The sequence below is a fragment of the Pygocentrus nattereri genome, chromosome 13, assembly GCF_015220715.1.
Source record: "Pygocentrus nattereri isolate fPygNat1 chromosome 13, fPygNat1.pri, whole genome shotgun sequence".
NCBI classification, from domain to species: domain Eukaryota; kingdom Metazoa; phylum Chordata; class Actinopteri; order Characiformes; family Serrasalmidae; genus Pygocentrus; species Pygocentrus nattereri.
The window spans coordinates 9,020,700-9,034,894 of record NC_051223.1 but is presented as its reverse complement, the minus strand read 5'-3'; the positions used below and the strand labels follow the sequence as shown (position 1 = coordinate 9,034,894).

Here is a 14,195-nt window from a genome sequence, read left to right as displayed (position 1 = left end):
TTTTACTCTCAGTTCATATTCATACACAGAAAATTACATATATATATATATATATATATATATATATATATATATATATATACACACACATACACACACACACACACACACACATATATATATATATATATATATATATATATATATATATATATATAGGGGGACGTCTTCTTTTTGTACAGTCTTAAATGAGTAAAAATAGCTGTAAGCTTGTGTTATTTATACAGGAAACATGACATTTTCTAAGATATAAAGGATATATATCTTAGATCTAAGATATAAGATATATATCAATGTGATCAGTTATTAATCTCAGTTTTACTGAGCTCTGCTAAAGCCTGAGTACACTGATACATCAATGTGATCAGTTATTAATCTGTGTTACTGAGCTCTGCTAAAGCCTGAGTAGAATGATAAATAAATGTGATCAGTTCAATCAATGTGATAGGTTATTATCTCAGTGTTACTGAGATTTTATTACTGCTTTTTTTGAAAGCTAATAATCTCCTTAATAGTGAACATGTTTGAGTAGACAAGTTTTAGAAATAAGAAATAAAGAATTTTTGTTGTGAATTAAGACAAAAAGGGTTAACAAGACGTATTATAAATGCTTTTAAATGCTACTTTACCATCTCGGCTTAAATGGGGAAAAAAAAACATTTACATCACCGTTTTTAGCAACCCCCCCCCCCCCCCCCCCCCCCCACGGTCCTATTTGGCCACGCCCCTTCCCCGTTGTTTCCGCGGTAACAGTGGGCGGGACTAAGGAGCCGCCCCGCCCTTCTTTTCCTCCTCCTCTCTTTCTGGCTCTCCACACTCCTGGACTAACGGAGCTGCTCAGGATAAGGGAGTTTAAAACAGCCTGAGAATAAAAAACTACCGACCACATTCAACCACTTTTTTCTCTCTTCTGCCTCTTCCTTCACCTGGACGGCAGATACAATTCAGAATTAGCCATGGAGGATCTGGGTATGTACTCCTTTTTTCCTTTCTCTGTCCATGAAGAGGGCTTGGGCAGTCTCTCTGTGCTTCTCCATGACTCTGGTTGGCACAGAAAATGATGAGGAAGAAGGGAGGGGGCAGAGAGCTGAGAGAAAAGTGTATGGCTGACATAAAAAAAAAAACAGTTTTCCGTATCAAATCAACAGCATGTGACCCATTTGTCCCCATGACTATGTAATAGACTGTTACAGGCCAGAGGAGCTTGGCTGTTAGACTGACCACAGATGCACAAACATCTGTCCTAAGGAGCCTAAACTTCATGAGCTGAAATATTTCTCAGAAAACTGCGGTCTAGACTACATGGAGGCAAAAACGACTCCAGAATAGAGCTGAACTGGCCACATCTGGTAGCATTTGGGAGGCACAACATCTGAACGCTCAGATGGAGACCAGGCCAGGAGTTTTAGGACTTTTAGGACTCACCACAACTCCGCCTCAGTCACAATCAAATTTGATTAAGCGATTAGATCCAGGCGTACTGGAAATCCTCAATGGAGGATCATGGTTTGGTGGCCTGGGGTGGACGTTGGTCCCCTAATTTCTTCTGTTCAGCTTCTGTTTAGCATTTAAAAGGTGACAAAATGGGTTCTTAGGAGCCGTGCCACAGAAGAACCACTTTTAAAAAGGCTTTCAATAGATGATTCCAAAACCGCTCATGCCATAGAAGAAACGGAGAAGAATCAAGAGCGGCTGTTCTATGGCTTTGCTCCAAAGAACCCTTTTTGGGACCTTTATTTTTAGGAGTGTACTTATGAAACATTTTGGCATTAATGTGATAAAATAATGTCACAATGTGCTTCGTCAGTTTCATTAGTATTTAAAAAACACTGACTAGCTACATGTTTTTTTACAAAGTGAGCAATAATTAGGCCTGTTTAATTGAATTTAGTGCAGCACAGTTTGTAAAACATTGAGTAAATATCATCCTTCTTCATCTGCTTCTTATCATTATTGTTGTAGTATGTTTATACGTCTGTTCCAGCTTCTCAAATCTCAGAAAAACTAAATATTGTGATGCATATCCCTGCTGTCGGAACAAAACAGTGTATCTCCATTTTTGTCGTTTTTCAGTTTTTGGCATAATCTGAAAATGTCTGATGCCCTTTACATTGTATGTGAATTTCATGACGAGTGGACCAGAAGAAATGTCCCAAAATGATTTGTAAAAATGTCTGGCTCCATTGACTTACAATGAAGTTAATGTAACTTTTCTAACTTTTTTAATGTTTTAAAAAATGTTTTAATGTTTTTTCCTTATCTTGTAAAGTTAACATTGTGGAGATACAAGGTTTCATTCCAACAACAGCGATATGGTATATCGTGAAAATTGAAGTAATATAACGTTTTTGCCCTAAAGCCCAGAGAAATGGGCAGTGGTTCTGTACACTGTTCGGTTGTGGCTTTTGTTTTGTGTCCCAGTGTCCCAACTGTGGCCCACAGGAGATGGGTTTCCCTTTTTGAGTGTAGGGTACTCTCAGTGCTTATCCTTCTGAATAAATATTGATTTTTCAGTATATTGATTGTGAAACCTTGAAGTGATATCAATACCCTTTTTCCACAGTATTGATTTTTACCCATTTAGTTATAGCAAAATTCTACCCACTAGCTAAGCATGTGCTTCCTCCAAGACATGTGAAATTTCTTTCTTTTAAAGCTGCCAATTCTGTTCCGTCAGCTAACAGACACCCATGTTGGCTAGCATTGTGCTTAGTGATGGGGGAGTACACTATCCTCCCCACCCAGAGAGTGAGACTGGTTATACTCTCTTGCACTGGGTATTGGTCTACAGGCCATGGATGACTGTGGCATGACTGGGGACCGAACTCACAATCCCCAGTAGTATGGCCAACGGTCAGACAGTGGCACCACCTGGGAGACCACAGTATCAACCCTGTCCATGTCCTGCTTGCAACTTGTTTTGAAAGCTTGGCACCTTTTTCTCTATGTAGTATTCAGTGTTGTATTCATTGCCTTATTCTTTATTCATTTTGCTCTTGTTGTGTTACTGCTTTGCTATCCGATGTCGATCAGAGGAGGATGGTTCTGTTTTGAGTCTGACCTCCTCTCAAAGTTTCTTGCTCTTGCTCTGGGAGTGTTTCTTTGCCAGTGTGTCCTATTATTTATATTTCTGTAAAGTCTTTTTTGTAGTGCTCAGTATAAAAATGCTGTGCAGATGAATTTGAATTAAATTAAATTGAATTAGAGGTGGGCAATATGTCAATATTTTGTCATTATCATGATAAATAATGTCACAGTGTCCTTTGACAGTATCATTAGTGTTTAAAAAGAAATGAGTAGCTGCTGGTTTCATTACACAGTGAGCACAATTAGGCCTGTATAATTGGATTTAGTGCAATGCAGTCTGTAAAATACAGAATAAATATCATTCTTTTTCTTCTTCTTATTATTATTATTATTATTGTAGCAATTTTATTTGTGGCATGATAGATTCTGTTTTGTCTGTTCCAGCTTGTTAAATTGTGGAAAAACAAAATATTGAGATGCCTGTTGTGTATTGTGAGAATTGAAGTAATGGCATGTAACATTTATGCCCTCGAGCCCAGAGAAATCGGCAGTGTTTCTATATGCTGTTCAGTTTTTGTATTCTTCTGCTTCTTCTTTCTATTATTATTGTTATTGTTATTATTATTATTGTTGTAGTATTTTTATACGTGGTGCTATAGACTCTATTTTGTCTGTTCCAACTTCTTAAATCTCGGAAAAACTAAATGTTGTGATATCATGTATCATGAAAATGAAGTAATGTCATATAACATTTTTGCCCTCTAGCCCAGAGAAATGGCCAGCATTTCTACACACTGTTCAGTTGTGTTTCGTTTGTCCCTGATTCCCTAAATCTTTAGATGATATTATGCACTGCAGAGGGTGAAATATCTAAAATCTTTGCAGTCGCTCATAGAGGAATGCTGTTCTAAAACAGTTGGACTGTTTGTTGAGACATGTTTTTGCAAATTGGCGAGCTTTCCTGGATGCTCCTTTCATACTCAAGCATGATCGCTTTGCATGTTGAAGCTGATGTTTTTTTAACATTTCACAACTTTCTGGTCTTAAAGTGCCCCATCCCAACATGATGGAGGTGTCAAATTCAGAAGGAGCATATATTTATATAAAAAAACACTGATGTTGACAAGATGATGCATTAAAAATAATATCAGTGAAACTTAATTGAGTTTAATCTGATGGAGATTTTCATTTTTTTTCAGTATCAGGCCCTTTTGCTCAAGCACAGCAAATGCTCATATCCAAAATGTGGCTGAAAGGGGGTGCAATGACATATGAAAAGCTGCCCTCGGGTTGTGTGTGACATGTTTGATCGACCAGAAAGATGCTTACTAAGCATCACCGAACATCTGGTTCAGATTCCGGTTGGGCCACGCTCACTCTTATCTGCCCGTCCAGTCACAGGCTCTGGATGTAGAGCAGAGGCCATAGAGCCTCAGTGTGTTGCTTGGCTAGGTCACGCCAAAGAAGCGGGCAGCTATCTCTAAATATGGTCAGAATTTCTATTGGGAGGAATTTTAGCTCCTTATATGAGCACTGCTGTGTGTGTGTGTGTGTGTGTGTGTGTGTGTGTGTGTGTGTGTGTGTGTGTGTGTGTGTGTGTGTGTGAGCTGTGGAGTGTGAGCTGTGGAGTGTTTCACAGACACAGTATGAATCACTACAAGGCCGCTAGCCAAGCGCTCTCAAAGTAAACAAATGAACACGACCTTCTTCATCAATGCTAGACAGTCCGCTAAAGCTGCTTATGCTAACTGTAATGGTTCATTGAGCATAGCTGACCTTCTCATTGCTCAGTGAAACATCTGGGACTGCAGTGACGTTATAAACAGAGTGGATCGTGGACTATTTGTGGCGAATGAGGGAACAAGGGGTCAGCAGTCTCCGTCTCGGACACACACATTAGCATTTTGTCTGCTAGCATAAGCTGTGCTAACTTTCAGCAGATGGATAATTGTTCTGAAGCTCTAATTCAGATCTGTTTAGTGGCACTTTTTAATGGCCACACAGAAAAGCAGACATTTTCCTTCCAAGTAGTTCATCTACGTAATGCTAACATTTAAATGTCAACAGTAATCTTTCTTTAATACAAAATTGGTAAAGATTCTTCGGTCGCAGCAAATATTTCCTTGTTTCCTACAATGTACCAACATTTTGAAGCAGCTGACAAGCTCACGGCAAGCGCAGCCGGGCTTCAGTACAGCCTCCGTACTGCGGGGTTAGTTCTTACACAGCGTTACAGCTCAGACACCTTTAAACAAAGACTAATAAAGTAAATTTAGTCTTTTTGTTCATGTGTTTACACAGATTTTAAGGTAGAAATAAGAAAACTGAAAAAAATATTTTCTACTTTATTAGCATCTTTCAGATGTCAGTATTTTGGTTCTAAATACATATATTAATGAAATTGACATTAGCAGTTGGTAAAGCTGTAGTTATTTAGAAACAATGCTCATATTTTACTGATGTGTGATGTTTTTATTTTCTGTCCTTCACTGGAAAATAAACCAGTCATTGTTTGAAGCACAGGTGGTGCAGTGGGTAGCGCTGTTGCCTCACAGCAGGAAGGGCCTGGGTTCGATTCCCCAGGAGACCAGGGTCCTTTCTGTGTGGAGTTTGTATGTTCTCCCTGTGCCTGCATGGGTGTTCCTCCCACAGTCCAAAGACATGCAGTCAGGCCAGTTGGACATGCTAAAATGCCCCTAGGTGTGAATGTGTATGTCTGTCTGTCTGCCATGTGATGGACTGGCGACCTGTCCAGGGTGTATCCTGCCTTCTGCCTGATGACAGCTGGGATAGGCTCCAGCACCCCCCCGTGACCCTGAGGGCGAAGCGGCTTAGAAAGTGTGTGTGTGTTTGAAACGCAGTCATATATAATTTGAAATGCAGTGTTCATATATAATTTGATGTGCGTTTATCTATCCGTTGAGCTGTCTGTCTGTCTTATAGATGACAGTAGTTTCTGCAGTTTGGTTGGAACATGTATTTGTTTCTTACAAACATAATTATATATATATATATAATTATATTGAATGAACTCTGTTAACTCTGTGTTACAGTGAACATATCCATGGGCCAAACGGTAACACTGCACTTGCCGTCATTTTGGGTGGAATTGTACATGAACAGTAGATGCTAGACACAAAGTTCAGGTGTTGATTTGCAGAGGTGGACAAAGTACACAAATCATGTACTTGAGTTAAAGTAGAGACACCCAAGGTAAAATATTACTCCAGTAAAAGTAGAAGATCCTCCCTTTAGACCTCCACTTGAGTAAAAGTACTAAAGTATTTACCTTCAAATGTACTTAAGTATCTGAAGTAAAAGTACTAAAAGATTAATTATGGCTCTAATGTCCTGTTATCATTTTTATAACAAGACTCGCTTCACGAACTCATTTTAGGTGAAAATTCTCCAGCGTCTCTCTTGGTAAACCAGTCTTTTAATAGAACGTCATTAATTAGTGACGCTGACGTCTATTAAAATGATCATAAGCACAAAACACTGAAGGTAAACAGTTTCCATCAGGGAGAACCGAGTGGCTCTGAAATCACTTTTTACAAACAAGCAAAGTTTCAGTTTAAGATTACTTTGTAAATTAGTTACAAGTTGAATAAAAACTTGCTTTAAACTCAGGATCACAAAGAAGTTTTCCTTTACTATATTGATCTGTAGGTTTCTGCTCATAAACATAAACTAACCAAAACTAAGTTACTATAAAATGAAAGTGTATGAATTCAGAAAAAAGAAACGTGCCAGTCACGACTGCATATGTGTACATATTTCTATATTGTGGTCTATTTACAGGTTAGGTTAGTTCCATCATTGGTGTTCTTGCTTTGCACTTCTTTTGTTTTGACATGGTACATTTTTATACACGCAAAAACCAAAAGGAACGACAGATTTCTCAAAATGTAGTGGAGTAAAAAGTAAGATATTTGACTTTAAAATGTAGTGGAGTGAACGTAAAAAGTCATCCAAAATGGAAATACTGAAGTAAAGTACAGATACACAAAAAAACTACTTAAGTACAGTAACATTTGCTTAGTTACTGTCCACCACTGTTAATTTGTAGCAGAGATGTTTATGTTGCTTGTCTGAAAACAAGATTATTCTAACTTAAATATTTTTTAAATTATTCTGCAAAAACCAAAGGTTGTGCCCCGCTCTCCACTAACCTCCTTTTGGCATTTGAAATGGACATTGTGTCTTAGTAAAAGCCTAATAGGAAACAATTACACGCTCTTATGCTATCAGCTGGCCGACACTCTTCCTCTTTTATATCCTTTACGCTGACCCTTCTGTGAAAAATGCTGCCACTTCCGTTATGTGGCCTCAAGCCTCAAACCTCTGCCAGCCCTCGCTCCGGCTCCCTGGAACGTTTCGTAGCCTCCTCCCTGTCCCTGGTGTATTTTTGTGTTTCTCTCGCTCTGATTGGCCGGGTTCTGCCGGCCGTGCCGTGTTTTGTGTCCAAAAAGCTGCCTGATTGGTCGGAGTGTGCCTGACCTTCTCTCTATGTGTGTGGTCACTTGTGTGTGTCTCCTTGTAGGAATGCCTGACCCGTCTAACTACCCCCTCAACCCTCGCATTGTTATGTTTGGTACGTAGCTGTCACGCCGGTCAGTCTGACAGCCTTTGCTGCTTTTCATGTCATGTTCGGACGTACCACCCACTGGGCAGACGCTTATATTCAAAAGCAGAGTTTAGTGAAAAATCAAACTTATACAAAAAAATGGTTCCTTTAGTAAAGAAAATGGTTCCATTTAAACCATGAACACTCAAAGAACCTCTTACATGATTAAAGGGTTCTTTGCATTATGAAATGGCTCTTCAGATTGATAGAGAATGTGCTGGAGAAGGTTCTCTATAGAATCCATTTGAAAAAGCATTATTCTTTGTTATAACCTTGACAGCGTCAAAACAGCAGAACCCTTTTTTTGCTATATTAGAACCGTTTTCAAAATGGTTCTATATAGAACCATGAACACTCAAAGAACCTCTTACATGATTAAAGAGTTCTTTGCATTATGAAATGGCTCTTCAGATTGATAGAGAATGTGCTGTAGATGGTTCTCTGTAGAATCCATTGGAAAAGCATTATTCTTTGTTACAACCTTAAAAAAGAACTTTTTGACACTCAAAACAGCAGAACCCTTTTTGATGCTATATTAGAACCGTTTTCAAAAAGGTTCTATATAGAACTCATATATAACACATTCTCTATTAATCTGAAGAACCGTTTAAGCATGAAATGGTTTTACACTATTAAAACAGAGGTTCTATATAGAACCATGAACACTCAGAGAACCTTTTACATGACCAAAGGGTTCTTTACATTATGAAATGGTTTTTCAGACTGATGGATAATGTGCTATAGATGGTTCTATATAGAACTTTCTTTGAAAAAAGTTTTTATATAGGACCAAAAAGCGTTCTTCTGTTGTTACACATGTGTATCGAAACAACAGCAGAACCCTTTTTGGTGCTAAATAGGACAATTTTCTTCACTAAAGAACCCTTGAAGAACCAATGTGATGGCACATTGTAACCATAGAAGAATGCTTTTTGGTACTATGTAGAAACTTTATCAAAAAGGTTCTTTATAGAACCATCTACAGCACATTCTCTATCAATCTGAAAAACCATTTTACAATGCAAAGAACCCTTTAATCATTCTTTATAGATCATTCATTCAATCATTCTATATAGAACCATTTTCATCACTAAAGAACCCTTGAAGAACCCTCTATTTTAAGAATGTAGAACCATTTCATGCTTAAATGGTTCTTTGCGTGGTGAAATGGTTCTTCAGATTGATGGAGAATGTGTTGTCTATTGAGTTCTGTGTAGAGCCTTATAACTAAAGAAGAACGCTTTTTGGTGCTATATAGAACCATTTTCAAATAGATTCTATAGAGAACCATATACAACACATTCTTCATTAATCTAAAGAACCATTTCACCGGGCAAAGCATCTATATAGAACTCTTAGTTCTCCTTTACAAAAGAACCCTTGAAGAACCATCTTTTTTAAGAGTGTAGCTAAAGGCTAAGACATGTTAGGTGCTACGAGGCTAATGTAGCTAACAAGTAATGGAGGTTTATGTACACAATTCATAAAAACTGCTTACCGGGAACCATGAGGACTAGTTCAGTAACCTCAGATAGAGCTGCTTATGTGGTTTCTGACACTGTATGACGTCCTGTTATCTAGAACAATGAACAAACATACATTGCATTGCTAAAAACAGTAGCCGCTGTAGTCTGTACAATTTTGGTCCATCTTCACTGATTTTTCACCAAACTGTTCCGTTTTCCTTTGAATTGGGTGCTTTAAATGATGAAATAAAGCAAACAGGCTGTTTAAAGTGGCCTGACTGGTGCATTTTCATTTCGCTGCTCTCAGAACAAAACCTTGTATCTTCATTTGTGTCATTTTTCAGTTTTTGACATAATTTGAAAATACCTGTTGTCCTTTGCATTGTGTGTAAATTTCATGATGAATAGACCAAAAAAAAACATCCCAGAATGACTTGGAAAGACGTCTGGTTCCATTGACTTACATTAAAATTAAAGTATGTTTTTTCCTTCTCCTGTAAAGTCACCATTTTGGAGATACGAGGTTTTCGTCCGACAACAGCGATATATAATGATGCTACTTTACAATATGCGGATTGCTGTCAGTGAAATCTGTGAGTTTTGCCCGGTGGGTATGTATAGACCTCTGTATATAGCTAATATTTTCATAGAATGTCTCTGCATGGCTGTTTTCCTGGCCTTTTATTCTGCTACTTTTGCCATTTTCATGCTATTTCTATTCAGAAACTTGCTTTGTTTGCCATCGCATTAACCTTATTTCTCTCAGTCACTCACCATCAGTTCATGGCTGTCAAGCAGTGGTGAACTATTAGAGCTGGTCCTTCGGTTCTGTCAAAACTCAGTTAAAAATGAGGAAAACCACCTTTCGACTGTGCTAATTTATCGCTAGCACCACTAAGGGGTTCTAGTTGTATGTTAGTGCTAAGCTAACAGTGATTCACATGAATTTTTGGACCGTTCTAAATTAAACGTGGGCGTAAAAGGCACTGAATGTATTATATATTATTTATATATGATTTATTATTAAATAAATAATAAATAGGCATATATTTTTGCCTTATCAGCAGTTTTACTGTGACTCTTTTGGCAGCTACTTCCGATATAGAGCTGCTGTTGTTTTCTGTTTCTAACAACTGACTGAAACCTTGTTAGACTATGGCTGTAGAACGATGTATCTAGAACTTTCCGAAGTCCTAGTGTGACGTCTTTTCTCACAAATTTGGTCCCATCGTAAATCAAAATGATGGATTCCTCTGTTACTTCTTAATTATGTTGGTAGTAAATTTAAAGTGTATGCAAGGCCTTCAGTCGAGCTCCTGAAGTGCTAACCAATGGGAGAGCAGACTGGCTGTGTCTGCCTGGATACCACAGAGAAAACGATCCTGATTGGACAGTTTCCACTGGAAAAGAATTACTACAATACAGAGTTTAAATACAGCCAGCAAAATGATTCTGTTAAATAAAAGTGAATTAAACATGGCAGATATGTAATTGTTTATTTCACAGAAATCATTAGGGCTTCTCTGAAGACTATGAAGGGTCTGAAGGTTCCCCACTGCTGACTAGTGATACAGTCTACCATCATACTATCACCAAAACATCATGTCTCATGTGCATCTGTTCTGCTCGTAAAGGGATATTCCACAATAGAGGAAATCCACTGACCTTATAGGTCCTATATACAGGTGTACAGATACAGACCATAGCCCATCTGTTACTGCACAGTTTATAAATCACCCTCTAGCCCATTCATCATTGGTCAGGACTGCTTATCAATAAGGTGGACCATTCACAGCATTAGGGACCACTACTGAGGGTGTGGAGGATGGCTAACACAGTCTGTGCATCAACAGATGGGCTGCAGTCTCTGTACACCAGCGTATATATTAAAGCCTAGCAGATGTTTTTTGTCCAACAGGTGGCGCTGTTGCTCTACATATATTTGATTACAAATCTCCTACTGAAAGCCTGTGCTTTGGGTTTGGTGACCATTTTCTGCTCACTAGCACTGTTTTCTCCCCTTGTGGACAAAAACTCGTTTGGGCAACTTTGTCGAAAGGACCGAATGTTCTTTTAAAGGACCCATATCACGTATCATATTACTTTCTCAGTCTGTATGAAAACCAAGCTGCTAAAACAGCCTGTTTTGAATTTGTTTTTGTGATGTCACAAACCAACGCACCTACTTTTCAGTCACCCATTTCAGTCTACAGCAGCGTAGCCCGGGCCATTCATACTGAAGTTATGAGGAGTGTTTCAACTCGGCTGCTATTTGAGTGCAGCCCTACACAGACAGTCAGAAGAGAGCTCCTTTACATATACCGTTCTTAAAGGCACAGTTATTGACACAGCCACGGCTGGAAAATCATCATATAAAAATGAATTATGACCGTTTTTAGTACAGAAAACTGCACACATGTTGTAAGTGGACCTCGGGGGAAAAATTAAATCTAATAAAAATGTTGGATATGGGCCCTTTAATGAGGAGTTCTGCCTTATTTCCACTCTACGTCTCCATTCATCGGCTCTCTACACAAGCAAACATTCTGTGCTCTATACGTGATCTGGCCTTTACTAAACTACGAATTGCTCAACAGAAATGCCGAATGAATGGAGAGATGGACACCTGTCCGCTCTGACGGTGAAATGACCCTTTAGTGTTACTCTTAGTTCCTGTTTTGGCTGTGAACTGCTTTAGTACTTTGAAGTAACACATTTAAAGGAATATTCATAGATCAATAAGTCAATCTTTGAGATGTAAACAAAGTCATTCAGAGTGTTTTGAAGTGGTTCATTGTAGATAAATTATGTATTTATTTTAATGTTGAAAAACAACAGTTTATTACAGTTTTTCTTTTCTTTTGAGCCTTCATCATATCATCCTCCTTCTCCCGCCCTGTAGATGCTCTCCTGGCCGATCTTGAGAGCTCCGCCTCTCCTCTGGCCCGCTGCCCCGTCCTGTTGACCTCTGACCCTCCTGCCAACGCTGATCCCCCACCCAACAGCGTCCAGGAAACCGCTCAGACCCGGCCTCCTCCGCCTGCGTACACACCCCAGCAGGTGAGCGAGTGAACCCCCGCGAGTGAAAGTTTTTAGTTCATTTATATTTAATAGAATAAAATTTCATTATGCTTGTACTCGAAAACTCGGACATCTTTTGTGCGGAATCATAGTTTGTAAGTGTTTAATCAAACTGCATTTGATTTATCAACACAGAACAACATAAAATATTTAATATAAATATAAACTAAATTATGTTTTTGAGCACTCCATTTATGGGACTTTCTAACAGTGATTTATGCATATTTATGAAGTCAGTGAGCATGAGCTGCATCATTCACCATCAGCTCATAAACCAATCAGCACTCAGTAGCAGTAATACCAACCAATCAGCACTCAGTAGCAGTAATGCTAACCAATCAGCACTCAGTAGCAGTAATGCCAACCAGTCAGCACTCAGTAGCAGTAATGCCAACCAATCAGCACTCAGTAGCAGTAATGCCAACCAATCAGCACTCAGTAGCAGTAATGCTAACCAATCAGCACTCAGTAGCAGTAATGCTAACCAACTAGAATCCCAAGGGGCGCTAGCAGAAATTAGCATTAGCGAGGAAGACAATTATGGTCTGAACTGAACGCCATAAAGTCATGTGCACAATGTTTTATTTTTTTCTAAGGGAGAATAAGTGAATACGTCCTCTACAGCAGGGGTGTCAAACTCTACCATTAAAATGGCCATAATAAAAAATATGTAAATCTTTGGTTTCAGTTTTAAATCATATTTTGCTATAACCCAAACTGCCCATTAATTATTCAAAATATGGCCAGTACTTGAAATATCCCACAAACTGAAATGCAGCCAGGGTGTTTGGGGATGTGGCTGGTGTAGTAGAATTGTGGTGTAACTGATGTCGCTGAGATTGTTGTAGCTGGAGGGGAGTGGGAGTGCACATATTGTTGCAATGCTTGTTGGGGATTGTAGTGCAGCGCATTGTGAAATGGGCTAACATTAATAAAAATATTTGAATCATTTCACTACAGGGAGCAAACTTAAATACGGAATATTTCTGCAAATCATAGTGCAGCTAGTTAGTTATTTAGTTTCTTTTTCAGTGTTTAGCATGTTGGAAAAAATGAAACATAAAAAATTAAGTGTGCCATAACTTTTGCACAGGCTGCATGAATATAATTTTTTTTCCTAATATGTTATATTTAGAATATAAACAGTAACTGTGCATTAAAATGTGCAGAAATGCATTGCATGTAGACGACATGGACATGCTTGTATGTATCGCTGCTGATTTCTATACATTTCTTCCTCAGACTGTTTCTGCTGCGATGAAGACAAACGGCTCTCAGAACCCGAACCCCGACAAACTCTACAGGTATAGAGGCCTGTTTTGAATAATTCATGGCTTCAAGGTCATTTGCGAGTCATAGAGTGGAACATCAGGAAAGCTCTTTCCTTTATGAGCCTAATTCCCAGATACAGTGACAGTGATAATTGTATTTGCTAACTTAATTACCACCGTAAATCCGGATGCTTCTGCCTGCTTCGTTGTGCTTGTAGGAGGTTCCTTCCTGAATCTGGAAGACAGAAAGGACTGTGTGATACTTTTAAAATGTAAAACTAGTTTTTCCCGTGACTTTTAAGCACTCTATCTGTCTTTCAGTACTGTCTGCAAGCCTCGCTCACCCCGCTCTCCAGAGCCTCCGGCCTTCTCCTCGTCCTCAGTGCTGGGAGGTGGTCTCAGTGAGCTGGATCATTTACTGCAGGAGCTCAACGCCACCCAGTTCAACATCACAGGTCGGTGTGTTTGGGTGGGTGTGCCTGTCTAGTGAATGGTTGGTAATGGTGCGTGGGTGGGTACTGTGCAGGAGACCACCCTTCATTTATTTAATTTCCAGTTAAAACAGCAATTAGTTCTTCATTTCTCAGGAAATGACATGCAAGTTAAGGAGTTTACAAAACTGAGGTTTAAAAACTGCTTAAAAGCTACAGAGAAAATGTGACCCCTAACAACCACCTGGAAGACCTGACAGACACCAAAACTGCCCCATCAGATAAACAGCAC

The 14,195-nt window shown here is 38.9% G+C and overlaps 1 protein-coding gene across 2 annotated transcripts in view; it reads left to right on the top strand.

Annotated features, from left to right (window-relative positions):
* Positions 1 to 803: 803 nt before the first annotated feature.
* pxna (paxillin a) overlaps positions 804 to 14,195 on the top strand; it is a 23,568-nt gene continuing 10,176 nt past the window's right edge. The window contains exons 1-5 of one of the 2 annotated variants that reach the window (XM_017683018.2): positions 804 to 969; positions 7,571 to 7,621; positions 12,023 to 12,180; positions 13,444 to 13,505; positions 13,794 to 13,927. In XM_017683018.2, coding sequence (XP_017538507.1) covers positions 957 to 969; positions 7,571 to 7,621; positions 12,023 to 12,180; positions 13,444 to 13,505; positions 13,794 to 13,927 — 418 coding nt within the window. In that variant the 5' untranslated portion in view covers positions 804 to 956. The remainder of the gene's footprint in view (positions 970 to 7,570; positions 7,622 to 12,022; positions 12,181 to 13,443; positions 13,506 to 13,793; positions 13,928 to 14,195) is intronic. The other variant, XM_017683019.2, reaches the window with a different exon arrangement.